At 35.4% G+C, this 17,729-nt stretch overlaps 1 protein-coding gene across 1 annotated transcript in view; it reads left to right on the forward strand.

Annotated features, from left to right (window-relative positions):
- The window catches only part of Sntg1 (syntrophin gamma 1), a 774,750-nt gene that overhangs the window by 556,608 nt on the left and 200,413 nt on the right, over window positions 1–17,729 (forward strand). The window contains exon 11 of the mRNA XM_090338807.1: window positions 11,245–11,375. Coding sequence (XP_090194933.1) covers window positions 11,245–11,375 — 131 coding nt within the window. The remainder of the gene's footprint in view (window positions 1–11,244; window positions 11,376–17,729) is intronic.

Raw genomic sequence — 17,729 nt, forward strand, 5'->3', positions numbered from 1 at the left:
AAGACCCCCTTCACTTTGAAGCCAGTGGTCCACCCAATTTCACTAAATTCATGATATATTGCTCCATGGTTTGATGAAAAAAGCAGGGACCTTCCAGGGCATCATCAGAGTAGACAAAGGACTGATTTCATCCAGAATGTGAACCAGATCATCCTCTTCTTCCCTAAGTCTACACTGGCTTCCTCTGAGAATTTTCTCTCTAAGTGCTGTTCAGAAGTGTGAGTCTCTCCATCTCAGCTTCATTTACACACGAAAAAGGAAAATATTAGAAAGGTACCTTGCTTCACAAAGGGAGAATACATGATGGTAAAAGTTAAGATTCTTGCCAAATGTATTTGACCTTCTCTGTGTTAATGAGACACAGACAAGGTTTAAACATATCTAAAGGAAGAAGCCATTCTTGTTTGTTTTAAATTCATTCTAATGAAGATAAATAATTAGTTAAATTAGAGCAAGAAAATCACTCAATAATTCTACAGCATGATAAATCCAGTTGTATTAAGTTCAAAATAGATATAACTCTGTTTTGTTTTCCCACACCGTCTCTCCATATTCTCCTTTTGTGTTAGCATCAAACTTTCATTGGACATTGTTGGAATATTATTATTGTATAGCAGTTAAAGATCCTTGTATTTTAAAGTCAAGACACAGATAAATTCAAATAAGGCATATTTAAATTTAAGAAAACATTATCATTTTATAACAATCCAATTAGTTTTGTTGTTAATCTAAAACTCTGAAATGTCATACTATGTTGGGGTTAGTCAATTGTGATTCCTCACCCATAATATTTAAACCCCAAATCTGTAGACAAATCCACAATATTGATTTTCACATAATCTGACAAGGCCAGTGTTGATGAACATTGATATAGTGCACAAGACTGGCAATTATGGATATTACACTTAGTGGAATTGTAGGTTTAGAAACCACCAAGTGCACTCTTGCTCATGTTGGGTGTCTTTTTCTTCTATATTAGTATATATGGAATGTAGGAAGGGATTTTAGGGAGATTTTCCACACATGCACATAATGTGCTTTTGATCACATTTACTCCTGAGGGCAGATGAAGTATTGTGAGTCTTGACCACAGTCAGATTTTGTAGGTGCAAATGGCTGTGTTACACTTGCTTCTCCCGTGTCATGGCAAGTCTTACTACAGCAAAGTGCAGGCAGAGCATTTCCTTCAGTGGGTATGGGCAGGAGGGTTCTGGGAAGCATAGTTGACCCAGGGCCTCTGAGCATGTTGAACATAAAGGAACACTGGAATCTACAAAGACTTTACACATTCACTTCTGTTCAGTCCTATACCTATGAACTTCCTTTTTTCACCCTTCAGTTGTTTTAATGAACACTTTTTGTTCAAGGCTAGCGCTCTGTCACTTGAGACACAGCCCTACTTCTGGGGTTCCAGGTAATCAAACCCAGGGCTTCATGCATGCTAGGTAGGCACTCTCCCACTAGGCTACAGTCATAGCCACTGTTTGATTTTTTTTTTGGCCAGTCCTGGGCTTGAGCTCAGGGCCTGAGCACTGTCTTTGGACTTTCTCAAGGCTAGAGCTGTACCACTTGAGCCTCAGCACCACTTCAGGCTTTTTTTGAGGTATGTGGTACTGAGGAATTGAACCTGGGTCTTTGCTCATGCTAGGCAAGCACTCTACCACTAGGCCAAACTCCTGGCTCCTTGTTTGATCTTTTTAAAAATTGTCTTTAAGTAATTGCACAAAGCAGTTATCATTTAACAAAGCAGTTTATGAATAGGAACATATCTTGATCAATGTCATCCCTCAACAATCTCATCCATCCTCCCTTTATACATTCCATCTCTCACTATTTGGTAGGATATATGTTGACTTCTTTATGGCATTTTCATCCTCTCTCTTCTCTTCATCTACCATATTTTCCTTGATCCAATCCCAGCTTTTCATGAGTTTATTTTGTTGAACCTTGATTTTGTCTTTCAAAGGAATTATACTATTTGAGCACTCCCTTGAATTCATCATATTTACATTAACACAGTAAAATACATTCATTTTTAAACTACCACATAAAATCAGAGTTGTATGAAACTCCAGTTTAATTTTACTTTTATTTTTAGTAATAGCAGGGTTTCGAACTCAAGACATTTCTTTAGTTTCTCTAGGCTTTTTTTTGTGGGGGGGGGCTTTCTTATTTTTTAGACATGATCTCTCATTTGTTCCTGGAGACTCAGTCTGCAATTCTCTTATGTTCTTGCCCACATACTTGGAAAATGCTACTGTATTCAGATTGCTAGTTTGAGATGGGATCTTGCTAATTTTTGTCCAGGTTGGACTCAAGCTTAGATTTTTCTAATATCCAACTCTTGAGTACATAAGATTATAACCATATGCACTTTTCATACCAATTCCTTAAACTTCAAGAACATTTAGGGTGACTATATACTTGCTTCTCATAAGGATGCCACATTTTATAGAAGCAGAAATTTTAATCAGGGAAAAAAATCCTATACTAGAACAGCTTCAACATTGTATGATAAAATATAAATCTACCACTTCTAGGTTTTTCACTTTGAAGACTCTTTAATTATGACACAGACTTCTGAGCCCAGCTCAGACCTGAAGAATTCCTTCTCACTAGAGATGAAGGCAGCAATTTTTCCTGTGCTCATGAAGAGACTCTGATTCAGATCATCATTCCAGGGAACTCAGAAACATTTTTTTGACTATAAGCTCTAATGACTGCTTCCTATGTCAAATCATTTATATGCCAAGTCCTTAAAAATCCTACATCAGCATTTGTCACTGTATTCACATCTGTTTTGGTCAGAGGATGATTTTAGTAGTTATTGTGAGGCATATGCTCAGTTTGAGGCAGAATCTGCTTTAAAGATAAGAGCAAGTACCTGCTCTTCTTTTCTTGTTGCTGTTCTTCCATCACAGTTCTGATATTAAAAATAATGCTTTTGGCATTGTAGTACAAACTTGCTTAAAAATTACTTGTGGTTCTCATGATTACAAAAGTACTTCTAGGTCATTTTACAAACAGTTCTATTTCTGATCATTGTAACAAGGAAAAGTTTGCAAAGTAAATTTGTAATCCCTTTAAGTAATTATAATAAATAATTTAAAATGATACTAGGAACATTCCATTGAAAACACTGCATTTGCAATTTAATATGTCAGGCCTGATTATTCTAACATTAAGTTGAACTTAATTCAAATTTGTTTTCTTTTTTTTGTAGCCATATTGGGGTTTGAACTCAGTGTAGCACTTGCTAGTAAAGTGCTATACCAGGGAAGAATTATAACATTTTATGGAAATTTGGATACGTCTTCACATCACATAACAGAAATGTGAAGCATTTTCAACTTTCTCTTATTTCATTTCCCATTAATCCTGAAGTGTGGTGATAGGTGTGTTGGCTCCAAATTTGAAGAGGCTCTGGCCTGAGAGGATTCTGCACTATGGAGTCTGCATATGCACAAATCTCTCAGCGTGGGCACCAGTGCTAGGTTTCCTTGGACTGAGCTGTAGGCCATGCAGTGAGCTGACAACCTAATACAAATCCCACAAAAACTATGCTTCTCATGAGCCTGGAAATGGACTGACATGATCCAGAGAAACCAATCTCTTTTAGCATGTTCTCCCATACGTATATTGATTCCCTTTTCCCCATGTGACCTCAAACACACAGAAATAAATCCAACTACCCTTTTCAAGCTCTCTCTCTCTCTCTCTCTCTCTCTCTCTCTCTGTCTCTCTCTCTCTCTCTCTGTCTCTCTCTCTCTCTCTTTCTCTCTCTCTCTCTCTTCATATATATATATGTATATGTATATATACATCAACTCTCTTAACATTTTATTGTAAGTGATAATGAACAAGGGATTACAGTTACAAAAGTAAGAAAATAAGTACATTTCTCTTTATAAGCTATTACCTCCTCCCTCATTTCCCCTGTTTAACATTCCCCACTTCCCTCTCTCCTAGATGAACATGGTTGTGCAAGTAGCTTTATGAAGGCCTTATTTGTGGTCATTTGGTAAATGGCAAGTAGTGAGATTACTGGGTCTTAGAGGAGCTTTATATTTAGTCTTTAAATAACCTCAGTACTGCTTTCCAGAATGGTTGAACCAGTCTACACTCTCAGCAAGTGTAGTAGCATTCCTTTTTGGTCATCTCCCTGTAAACATCTGTTGTTACTAGATTTCCTGATAATGACAATTCTACCTGGGGTGAGTGGAATCTCAATGTTGTTTTGATTTGCTTTTCTTTTATCACCAGAGATGTTGAACATTTCTTCATGTGTCTAGTGGCCACTGTTATTTCCTGTTCAGAGAATTCTCTCTTTTAAATCTTTACCCCAATTGTTAATGCACTGGTTATTTCATAGGGGATTGATTTTGGGGGGATTTAATTTTTTATTTAAAAATTCCCTCAGGGGTATCAATGTGTGAGAAATAATGCACCTACAAACTGGTGAATATAAAGTAATGCACCTTCTATCTGGTGAATATCATGTAAACCTTCTATTAATTACAATAAAAAATATATGGAAAAATATAAAAAAGTTCCCTCAAAGATTTTTAACCTATATTTAGGAACAATTTCTACATTGCTTCACCACAACTTGTCAAAAATTTTTACCCTTTTCATTTACTGAGAAGATATATTCCACCATAATCTTAAATTAAATCAGGTTTGCATGTTTCCGAAATTTTCAGCCACATTAAGAATATGATTATCATGTGGGAGGAAGTAATGTTATTTTCAACTTATGTTTCTCTTCTTGCCTACATTGTTATAGTATGAGTTCTTATTAAATAATTTACTGTAGGTACACATCCCCTCTCTAGAGAACACAAAACTAAACCATTTACAAATAAGATATAATGAATTATACTATCCAATCTGTATAAAAAGAGTAGTCTTTGGTTTTGTTTCCAGTTTTTTCTATAACATGACTATAGTGGTATCTTTGCTTTATAAATCTATTGGGTGAGGCTTAAGTAAAGCACAGAAAGAAATTTAGGTAGAGATTATTAAACAGCATTTTTGTGGCTACAGCTAGCGCTGGTGAGAATATTTCCTAGAAGCCTGGTGTTTCCAAACAGTTGTGTCAATTATTCAACTTGCTTAGTTTTCAGAAAACCCTGACATTATTCATTTACCGTTATGGAATGATGCTTCTACTCAGCTAGATATTATCTGCAAATGTCAAATTTCCATTAACCTTATCAAAAAACAAATATTATCATGAATCTCAAAGCTAGGTTATTTCCTAAACACTTGAGAATTTCTTCCTGACTGTATTTTCATCAGGTATGACTATTATTACAGTCACTTTGAGAATAGACACAGCAAGAGAGATATTGTCAGTAACATGATCCTCAGATAATGGAAAACTCAGTTGGAAAGTTGGGCTTCAAACCTGGGTAGTCTGGTTCTCACTTAGAACATAAGCCTCTACCAATTTGTAGGGATTGTTACCCAGCTGATCCAACATCACTTAATGAGCACTCATGAACTCTGACATGAGCCAGGAGATTGACATGAAAACCTGGACAGCTATGGTCTAGAAACAGAAAAAAAAAGTCTTTGTAGTCACCCAAACATTGAAAGTAATTGTCTCCCATCAAAGAGCTCAAGGCTGAGAGGACCAAGTGATCCCCTCCAACTCCCCACACGCTTTAAACTTACTCTTTTGGCATATTCTGAGTGAAGTGGTGTTCCATTTCCTAATCCATTTAAAGAACATATTACTTGAGGATAATGCCTAATAATATTTAACCAGAGTTTTAAATTTCGAATAAAACAGAGTCTTCTAACATCAATACAGAAAAATTAATGAATAAATTCATTAGTGAATAAGCCAGACACCAGTGGCTCACACAACTGTAATCCTTGCTACTGAAGAGATTTGAGTAAAGCCTGAAATGGAGGTGTGGTTCAAATGGAGAGTGCTAGCCTTGAACACGTAAGCTGTAGAATAGTGCTCGGGCCCATAGTTCAAGCCCTACAAATTCCCCTTCCACACATACACAGTTAGTGAATCCAAAAAGACCTGAACTTTCAGATAATCTGTAAAAGGCTCATTGTTGATGTCAAACAAGTTTCTCAACAGCAAATTTGGAATAAACTATCAAATGTAAAAGCTCAGTTTCTTTTTTCCCCTGAAGATGTTGACTCATCAAAGGACCATTCATAGTACATAACTATAAGATGATATTCATAGCAATAGATAAAAAGGCTTAATAGTGTCAGAGGTTCAGGTTTGTAATCCTAGCTACTCAGGAGCCTGAGATCTAAGGATCATGAGTCAAAGCCAGCATGAGCAGGAAAGTCCATGAGACACATTTCCAATTAACCACCATAAAACTGGAAGTGGTGCTCTGGCTCATCATGGAAGAGCACTAGCCTTGAGTAGAAGAACTCAGGGACATCCCCCAGGACCAGAGTCCAAGGCCCACAACAGACAAAATATATCTAAATAAATAAAATAAATGGTTTAATAGCTATGTCCAAATGATGATATAATATTATTCAAAATAAACTCCAAAAAATTGGAAATAAGATTTTCTTTGTCATTAAAAAATAAAAGTGACATCTTCTTACCAAATTTACCGTACATATAACTTTTTATTGAAAGAGTTTATTAACAGTGATTTTCACATCATGTTGCAAATGTCATATTTAACAAATAAGTATTCAAGAAAGGAACCTCTATATGCAATCACTGGCAAATAAATATTAAAACATACTTAAAATTAAGCTGAAACTTTGTATATCATAGATAAATATCAATCTATAGTACATTATATCTATAGAGTATATATCCCATCATAGACTTTTATGTCTATATAGTTATATTTATATCTCCAAGACCATGTCCATAACATTGGGTACCCAAATACTGAGTCATAGCTCTTGTACTGTTTGGAAATAATATCCACATATCAAGGAAACCATGCGTCTTTTGTTCCTTTGGTCTTGACATCTCACTCAACATGATTTGCTCTAGCTTCATCCACTTCCCATTATTTTATCTTGTCTGTTGGCTATATAGAATTCTGTTGTATATATGTAGTACATTTTTGTATGCATTCATCCATAGTAGGGCATCTGAGCTGTTTCCATCACTTGGTTATTGTGAATAGTGCAGAGATGAACATAGCTGAGCAGGTGTCCTTATCATATCCTGGATTATGATGTTCAGGATAGATGCCCAGGAGTGGAATGGCGGGATCCTAGGGAAGGTCTATTTTTAGGTTTTCTTTCTTTCTTTCTTTCTTTTTTTTTTTTAGAAACCTCCAAACTGCCTCCAAGAGTTGCTGTACCAGTTTACATTCCCACCAGTAGTGCAATAGGGTTCCTCTTTCTCCACAACCCCACGAGCATTTGTTGTTGTCTGAGTTTTTGCCTGTTCTTATGAGTTCCAGTGTCTCTCCTACTGTATTGTGTAGCAGTTTCACAGGTTCATGTCTGATATTAAGGTCTTTCATCCATTTTGAGTTAATGTTTGTGCATGGTGATAGGCTGGGATCAATTTTTAGTTTTCTGAATGTGGCTGCCCAGTTTTTACAGCACCAATAAATGAAAAAAACTGTGCTTATTCCACTGTATATCCCTGGCTCTTTTGTCAAATATAAGTTGACAATAGATATGTGGTTTTATTTCTGGATCATCTACTCTGTTACATTAATCTTCTGGTCTATTTATGTGCCAATATCACCCTGTTTTGTTATTATGGTTCTATAGTAGATTTTGAAGTCTGGTATTGTGATACCACCTGCATTGCTCTTTTTGCCTAGAATTGTTTTGGCTATTCTAGGTCTTTTCTTGTTCCATATGAACCTTTGGATTATATCTTCTATTTCAGTAAAGAATGTCTTTGGGATTTTGATGGGGATTACATTGTGGCAGTATGACAATTTTCACTATGTTGGTTCTCTCTATCCATGAGAATGGGACAATTTTCCATTTCCTGGTATCCTCTTTGATTTCTTTCTTTAGGTTTATATAGTTTTCATTAAATAATTCCTTTACATATTTGGTTAAATTAATTCCTAAATATTATTCTTTTGGGGGTTATTGCAAATGGGATCATTTTTTAAAATCTCTACTTCTGTTTGTGTATTTTTGGTGTATAGAAAAGCTACTGAATTTTGAAGTTTGATTTTGTATCTGCCATTTTGCTAAAGTGATTTATTAGTTCTAGAGTTTGGGAGTGGAATTTATTGGATTGTTCAGGTATAGGATCAAGTTATCTGTAAATAGGGATAGTTGATTTCTTCTTTCTCTATGTGGGTCCCTTTGATGTCCTTCTCTTGCCTTATTGCTCTGGTAAGGGTTCTAACACTATATCGAAGAGAAGTGGAGAGAGTGGGCATCTCTGTCTTTTTCATGATTTTAAAGTAAATAGTTCTAGTCTCCATTTAGTATGATATTGGATGTAGGTTTGTAATATGGCTTTAATTATTTTATTTATTTTTTTGCCAGTCCTGGGCCTTGAACTCAGGGCCTGAACACTGTCCTTGGACTTTCTCTATGTATGTAGGACCGAGGAATCGAACCCAGGTCTTCATGCATGCTAGGCAAGCACTCTACCACTAGGCCAAACTCTTGGCTGGCTTTAATTATTTTTAAAGAATGTACCTCCTATTACTATTTTCTCTAGTTCTTTCAACATGATTGGATGCTGTATTTTGTCAAATACTTTCTCAGCCTCCAGAGAAATTGTTGTATGATTCTTAATTTTAGCTCTATCCATATGATGTATTGTATTAATTGATTTGTGAATGTTAAGCCAGCCTTACATCCATGGAATGAAGTCTACTTGATCATGGTGTATAATTTTTAAAATTTGTTTCTGGATTCTGTTGGCTAGAATTTTATCAAGGAGCTTCGTGTTTGTGTTCATTAGAGAAATTTGTCTGTAATTCTCTTTTTTTGTTGGGTCTTTCTGTAGTTTGTGGATGAGTGTGATATTAGCTTCATAAAATGAGTTTGGTATGGCTCCTTTTGCTTCTATTTCTCAAAAGAGTTCAAGAGTATAGGTCTTACTTCATCTTTAAAAGTTTTGTAGAATTCTGTAGTGAAACTATCTTGACCTGGGCTCTTTTTGGTTGGCATGTCTCTGATTGCTTCTGCTATCTCATTGTATGAAATTGATTTGTTCAGTTGACTTGTCTCTTCTTGGTTTAATTTGAGTAGCCTATGTTTATTTAAAAAAAGAATCCATTTCTACTAAATTTTCCTGTTTCCTTGAATATAGGCCCTGGAAGTACTTATTCATAATGTATTGAATTTCTTGAATGTCAGTCGTGATTATTCCCATGGGACCTCTAATCTTGTTTATTTGAATCTCCTTTCTCCTTTTTTTTTTGATTAATCATGCCAGGGGTCTGTCAATTTTGTTGACTCCTTCAAAGAACCAACTTCTTGATTTATTATTTTTATGTGTAGTAGATCTTTTTCAATCTCTGGTATTTCCAATTTTACTTTTTTCCTGTCCTTCTAGTTGCCTTAAAATTAACTTTTCTTGCTCCTCTAGGTGCTTCAATTGCTACCTTACATTGTTTACATGAGTTTATTCTGTTTTTTTTTTAATATGAGCACCTAGTGCAATAAATTTACCCTTAGGACTGCTTTGCTATGTTTTATAAGTTCCTTTCTAATGCATCTTGATGTCATAACAGTCTAAAAAGTTTTGAATTTGCTGTCATGCCCACTGCTTCCCAGTGGAGACACATAGTTTCTGACTATGCTTATACTATGGACTTAGATTGCACTGCTGTAGTGGGGTGGAGTGTTCTCCTGATTCTGGGTCTGAGCATGCAGCCTTTGCCGATGTGTCCACAAGTTCCCAAAGGCTGTGTGCAGCTGCACAACTAGGTCTCAGCTAGTTCCACTGGTGCTAGTTGACCAGCCCTCCCTGTTCCCAGGGGTGGGGCCCGGCTGTGTGTGATTCCTGAGTCTGGATCCTGCAGCTTGTTGGAGTTTAGGGCTTTCTGGCTTTTGTGGTTCAAAGCTCCCTGATGACGGGTCGTGGAGGGGTCCTGTTGTTTCTAATTCTTTGAGAGCATGGGTTAGAAGCTTTATTTGGTTTTTTTCCCCATTTGTATATTTTTCTGTTGATTCTTAAATTTATAGTTGTTGATTTCTTGGGATAGTTGGCTCCTGGGCTTCCCTGATTCTCCCTTTTTGTGGAAGAGAGCTAGGCTGAGTCTCTATTATTTCAGTGCCAACTTCTTTCCCCAGTACATATAATTTTAAGCCAACAATAGTTACCTTGATATAACAAGAAAAACTCTAGGAAATTAAACAGTTTATAAAATGAGGCTAAAACAAAGCTTACATCTTCCTTGGAAGTGATTTTGTAGTAATGTTATTGCAAAAAATATTTGCAAATAGCTGATTAATGAGAATACTTGTAAAAGTGCTTAGCAATGAACAGGCCCCAAAAGGGCTTGGGCTAACTAAAAAATGACTGCTTCTATTTTTCATGCATCATTCTTTTCAGTCCCAGTTTTGCCTCATCTCTCCCATTCTTTAAAGAACTTAGTTTTACAACTCATATTTTCTTTTCTACCAATCTTCACCCAATGGCTTCCATGTATTTTCATGACACTTAACATCTGAATGAACTCTTCCTAACTTCTCAGAATTCTAGTAGTAATGATCTTAGAAAATGATTTCTGGTGTTTACAGTATTGACATCTTCCTAAGAAGAAGAGATAATGAAGGCTTTGAAAGGCTATAAATGAGCTGGGGCTCATGCTGATAATTCTAGCTCATCAGGTGTCTGATCTTTGAGGATTGCTATTCAAACCCAAACAGAGAATAAAGGTCTATGAGACTCTTATTTCCAATGAAGCATCCCAAACCCAGGAAATGGAAGTTTGGCTCAAGTGATAGCACACTGATCTTAAGCACAAACACTTAGAGAGAACATGGGATCCTTAATTCAAACCCAAGAACCACTATACATGTGTGCATGCATTGGTGTATGCATACGTACACACACACACACACACAGACACACACACACACACACACACACACACACACACACACAGAGGCACAAGTCTACAAACATTTTGAGTCCATATATATGATGATAATATTCCCAGAAGTAAAGGGGCTTTTTTTATCAGATATAGATATAGATATACATATGGATATAGACATAGACATAGATATAGATAGACTTAACACACCAGAAGAGAGGAAAAGACTCCTGAATGTTCTGTGTGCTCTTTGCAGGACTCATTGTCATGCTCTTCCTGGCCCACATCTCCAGGCCTGCGGTGGGAGAAGCGGTGGTGTGATCTGAGACTCATCCCCCTGCTGCACTCCAGGTTCTCTCAGTACGTGCCCGGGACTGACCTCAGTCGGTGAGTCCAGGCTTTGGAATCTGAGTCCTGTTGATTGAAAGACACACCATAGAGCTCTAGTCTAGTTTTTAGCATATTTCCAAGCAGAGATTGAATTATATGACAAAATCTAATTCCATAAAATGTTTATAAATCTGATTGAAGTCTAGATTTCTCTGTTCACTGTAGTCATAACTCAGTATGTCTCAAAATATAGCCTTATTGGACTCTTGCATTTCTCCTTGTGTTACTTAGAGTAAAGAAGTTGCATAGTTTATTAACTACTGTGTTAATTATTTTGTGATGCTGGGGAATGGAAATCTATGCCTTGTCCACAGCAGTTATACAATTACTTTGTTCCTGAGTTACATGTCTACTCTTATGTAGCTTATCTTCAAATTATTCTGATATTAATATCTTTTAAAATAAATGAATTGTCGATTGCTGTCTGCTTGTGGTTGAAATGCCTCAGTCAGTTTTTCTAAAGATTTATAAATTTTGTTATTTTTCCAAAGGATATCAGGTATTTAAAATCAGATTTATGCTTTTCTTTCTTATTTCTGTTTCCATGAATTCTTAGCTTGGGTATTTGTGCTGTATACTTTCTTGAGATAGAAGTGTCAGGGACTAGAAAGTTTGCTGCAAAGACATGAATACTGTCAGTTTCCAGCTTTGCGGGATTAGCTGGGGTGAGAGCTTAGATACAAGTGGAAAGTTAGCTCTATTCACTTTGCTGAAGCCTGGGATAGGGGTCCAGATAGGAGGACACTGACCATGTCTGGCAAGTTAGGAGACAAGTATGATGACCAAAAGGGATTCTGGCTTAACTTCTATATTTCCAAGTCCTTTAGCTAACAGAGGGCAGGCTTTCCTTGGAGTTTTTCATGTTTTGCCATTGGCATTTTAGGGTTGAAGATTCTGGAAGATCCTACCAAGGATATCTGAGAGGAAATAATGAAAGCTACAGGTCTCAGTATCCTGTTAGTTAATGCCCAGATCCCACAGCAACCCTTTTTTCCCTTGCTGATTCAGAAGTATTTTATTTGCTTTGGGGAGTACCTTGAAAGTATTGCGTTACTCTTTCCTGGCCAGGGGTGGAAATCCAAAAGGGTTGATATTTGTGTCTTTTGACTCAGTGGCATTTCCTAAATTTTAGCTCATTGACAATTTAAAGCTGTACTGCAAGATTTCATAAGATTTGTAGATTTTCTAATCATTGCTTATATTATTGTTTTCTATATAATTTCATTTTGGATGTTCTCAGTGCTTTGGTAATTGCTGAAGCTTGATTTGACCCAGCATGTGAATGATTCAAGGAATTGTTCTATTTTGCACTAAACAAGGATTACTTTTTGTCAGTTTTAATGTGATGGTCTGCAATAGTTCACCAAGATCATTTGTGATTATTAGGGGTTCTGACCCAATAGATTTTTTTCTTAATGATGTTTCTGCCAGTGTGGTATATCAGATACTGAGAAGGCTTTTAAATCTTTCATTCTGAAAATAGATTTTTATAGTTCTTTGACTGTTGATGTTTTCTCTGTGTATTTAATTATGTCTTTGAACACAAAAAAGATTTAGAAGTTTTGTAAATTTCTTATCCTGATGAAATAGCCTGTTTATTGTCTCTAATAATGTTTTATCTATATTATTTTAAATAAATATCTCCATTTCATTAAGAATTGCTTATATGTTTTGCTACTCATTTCTTTCAACTTGCTATAGTCTTCTAGGAAAATATCTTTTCTGAATTTCATGTGTTGCACACTATCCTTATTGTGGTATTTTTAATCCAAAGTAACAATGTTTTTCTTTCAATTAGTTTAGTCAGACTCCTTATAGAGTAATTATTGTTTTTCTTGGGATTGTATCTATCCTAATATTTGGCTATAAAACACACTAATTTTCAATGATTTATTTTTTGTTTAGAGATAATTGTGGATTTACTTATAGTTGTAAAATACATGGGGCACTGTGTGATTTTATTTATTTTTAAATGTTAATACCTTGCAAAATTAAAGTATATTATTTCAGCCCCAAATTTGATATTTATAAAATCTGCTATCCCAAAACATCATACATATTGGTAGGCATAAATTCCTTGTGTAGGCATGTATGTTCAGTTCTATAGAACATATTACATGTATATATTTCTGTGTTTACCAACATAGCCTAATGTTTCCAATACATCAAGAATGCCCCTGTGTCCTTGCTACAATGCTTTTTCCCTCTTGCCTTCCTATCCCTCCACGTCCTCAGCACTTAACAACTACTAATCTGTGTTTTAATATGTTGAGAACCATAAGTTAATGTAATTCTATACCTTGTAACCATATGTATTTGGTATTTTTGCTTAGCACAATTCTCTGGAGATGCTTCCAAACAGTTGCATTGATCTATTGTTTCTTCATTTTTAAGAATAGTATTTTGTAGTGTAGGTACTACATTTCCACATTGGTCATTTGAAGAAAATCAAGTCAGAAGCTTTTCTAGGTCAAAAGTCCATGAATATAGCTATAGAGGTTTTATGCTGATTTCTTTGGATTATAAATCCTGGATTATATTATAGCATATTTAACCTTTTAAAAATAGACTTACTGAGGGTGACAGAACAAACCTGACTCATGTAATAGCAATTGCTCTGTAAATCACTTCTGTAACAATAAATCATTGTTAAAAAAAGAATGTACACATGATCAAATTTCCTCAGCACTCTGCTAACACTTGGTTTTGTTGCTCTCTTCAGTTTTCAATTCTAATAAGTAAATAGTGATATGTCGTTGGGATCCTTATTTTTGTATTCTAATTGAACATCTGTCTACCTACATTTTTGTCAGTCACTAATATTTCTTTTTTGGTAAAATGTTGGCTTATGCCTTGTGCCAATTTTGTTCTTAATTTCCTTCCTTCCCTTCCTTTCTTCCCTCCTTCCCTCCTTCCTTCTTTGTTCCTTCCTTCCTTTGTTCTTTCTGCTTCTTTCTTTACTGCTGATATTTAAGAATCCTATTATAGTCACAAAAAACACATTTGTCTCAATGCAGTTTATAATATTCAACTTTCTATTGCTTTATTTTTATAATTTAGTATTTCAACATTTATCATTTCATCTATAGACGAAATGTTGTAGAAAAAAGCACATGCACAATTTACTGCTGTTTACTTTTGCATAAATATCAGTCCAAAAATACATGCTTTATTATTATAATTAGCCTTTTCACAGAAATGCTAGAAATATAGTAACAATGAATTCTTTGTGTCTTTCCTATCTTTGAGGATAATCCTGTTATATTTTTATCAGTACATATGCTTCAATGTGTCAAGATATTTAGTGTTTTCAAATAACTATTGGTTCTAACATATCCTGCCATTGATCTTTCTATTAAAACTTTTCTTAATTTTATAAGTGCTCTTCTTTGAGATGCAATTTTTTCATTTTTTATGTGAAGATATTTAGGTAAATTAATTACTACTCAAAATGAATTGTTTGGATGAATCCAGATTGACTCCTCACCTCTTTACTGTTCTGGCACTTCAACACATCAACAGCTTTTAGCAAGTGAGTTAATTACACTCAACAGCAGTATAGTCAGAAGCAATTATAGACATGGCACTATTCAGAATGGATTTCATGGCAATTCAGATTCAAGAGCTATTTTATTGTCCCCTTATTCCCTAAATAAAGATTGATTCAGTGTCTGTAAGTAGAAGGCATTTTCCATGAAGAAGCTGACTGACTAATAGGCAGTAGATTTAATAAGGGAAAAAAGCTTATCCATAGCTGAGTACTGATAGCAAATACAGAAAAGTTTAAAATTTTTTCTTGGCCCTAAGTCTATGACATGCTGTCCTCTATAGGCTCATACCTGTAATCCTAACTACTTTAGAAACTGAGATCTGGCAGATTGATGGTTGAAACCAGCATGTGCAGAAAATTCTGAAAATACTCCATTTTCAATTAATCCACAAAAAGAGGGGCATGGTTCAAGTGGTTAAGTGTCAACCCTGAATGAGAAAGCAAAACAGCCCATAAGTATGAGATTCTGAGTTCAAACCCCAGTACTGCAAGAAAGGAAGAGAGAGAGAGAGAGAGAGAGAGAGAGAGAGAGAGAGAGAGAGAGAGAGAGAGAGAGAGAGAGAGAGAGAGAGAGAGAGACAGAGAGAGAGACAGAGAGAGAGACAGAGACAGAGAGAGACAGAGACAGAGAGACAGAGAGACAGACAGAGAGACAGAGACAGAGAGACAGACAGACAGAGACAGAGACAGAGAAACAGAGAGGCAGAGAGAGAGGGGAGGGAGGGAGAGAAGGAAGGAAGGAAGGAAGGCAGGAAGGAAGGAAGGAAGGAAGGAGGGAAGAAAGGAAAGAAAGAAAACAGGCAGGCGGGCAGGCAGAAAGAAAGAAAGAAAGAAAGAAAGAAAGAAAGAAAGAAAGAAAGAAAGAAAGACAAGAAAAGACAGACAGAAAGAAAAAGAAAGAAAGAAAGAAAGAAAGAAAGAAAGAAAGAAAGAAAGAAAAGGAAGGAATAATGTATTCTATATTAGTGCTGTTCTCATGAAAACTAATAGCTTCTTGTATTTGCAAACAAGTACTCTTGTATATATATAAATTGACATGTTACAATATGTTTACCACTGGGAAAAGTTTATGATTACCATGTTATAAAAATCCTAACACAGAAATAAATACCTGTTTTGGCTTTATCATTTTGCTTTTCATTTTTAATTAGTTATGCAAAGAAATAGCTGCTTCTTAAGCCTAAACGTAGGGCATGATACTATTGCTTAGCTAGATTTTTTTGTTTACTCAAATCAGATGCTTTACCTCTTGACCCACAACTCCACTCTGTATCTTGCTCTTTTCTTGGAGATAAGAGTTTCATGGGCTTTCCCGCCCAGGTTGGTTTCAAACTATGATCCTCTGATTTCCAGCTAGTTAGGAATATAGGCATAAGCCACAGGCATCAGATAATAACTTTTAATTATGAACAAAATATGTTATAATATTAAATGATAATGCCATGTTCAGGATATCAAAATAGGAGATAGAGCCTTTCTAAAACTTTATCTTCCGCATGTGCAAGACAAGGCCATTAATATATCTGTTTCAGATGTATTTCCTATTATTATTATTATATTAATTATGTATACTCATGAATTTGGGAAAATAATGCTTCTTCCATGGAAGGCTTGTTCTGAGTCCCACGTATGTTAGGAATGTGCTCTATCACAGAGTTACAGTCTCAGCCCACATATTTACTTCTGCATCTGGGCCTTTTACATAATATTTTTCTCTTCTGACCTCACTGAATACTTATTAAATGAGCAATAAGGAGGAAGAAATAAAGTGTTGTTTATTAATTGGTTGTTCACAATATCATCTACTTTATGTTTGGTAAATACTATAGAATCAGAAGTGTTCAAGTGAAGTCTGTTAAGTAATATTCCCACTTTATTAAATTTCAAACAACATAATTTATGCTTCTTTCCAAGGGTTCACTCCCCTTTTGATCTGGGGGGATGCATTCAAAAGGATTTTGTGGGAGAGATTCATGTCTGGACATTGGTAGGGGTGGGTGTCCATGAGAGCTTTCCATAGTACAATCTTGTGAAATAACAGAATCATATATGAAGCTGGCTTATTATCAGTACTCTGCTTAAGGTTGTTTTAAGAGAAAAGTTTTAGGGATTTACATTTTTGTGGCTATGAGAAGAATGGAGAATTAGTAAACATATCACACACGAAAGAAGTGCTTAGGCAAAAATAGAAAGAACTAGGTATGATACTGTAAGATTACTGAAGATGTTGAAAATGAGGCTTTAAAATAGACAAGAGTGGTTGATCATAACTCTTAAGGTAATTACTGAACTGAAAAATAGTTTATCATAAGAAAGATATGGTAGAGATAGTGACATAAAGTATAAGTAAAATCTACTCATAAAGTATAGTGAAAAGCAAATAAAGGAATTACAAATGGATGGCATGTTGTAATAATAGTTACAGAGTAAGAAAACACAGTCAGAAAGGAAGATGTAATCATGATGAAAAAATCCATGATCCCAACATCCAAATATCCATTTTTGTAGCATAATCCTCAGGCACGCAGATGACATATACTGTGTGGTTGAGGAAGACAAAAGTGTAAGTATCTCCTTTGTCGTCACAGTTGTTTCTATCTTTGGGCCACTGGCTCCAGGAACTTCCAAGGGCATCAGAATCAATGGCTGCTCCAGTCACTTACATAATATGTCATACAGTTCATGTGGAACTTATTACTTCAGTGATGTTTCTGGATTCTCTAAATAATTCCAGATAATTTATAATGTAGAACATAATGTAAGTGCTGTGAAATCAATGTTGTTCTATATTCTTCAGGAAT

The sequence above is a fragment of the Megascapheus bottae genome, chromosome 9 (genome assembly GCF_031878675.1).
Source record: "Megascapheus bottae isolate mThoBot1 chromosome 9, mThoBot2.hap1, whole genome shotgun sequence".
Lineage (NCBI taxonomy): Eukaryota > Metazoa > Chordata > Mammalia > Rodentia > Geomyidae > Megascapheus > Megascapheus bottae.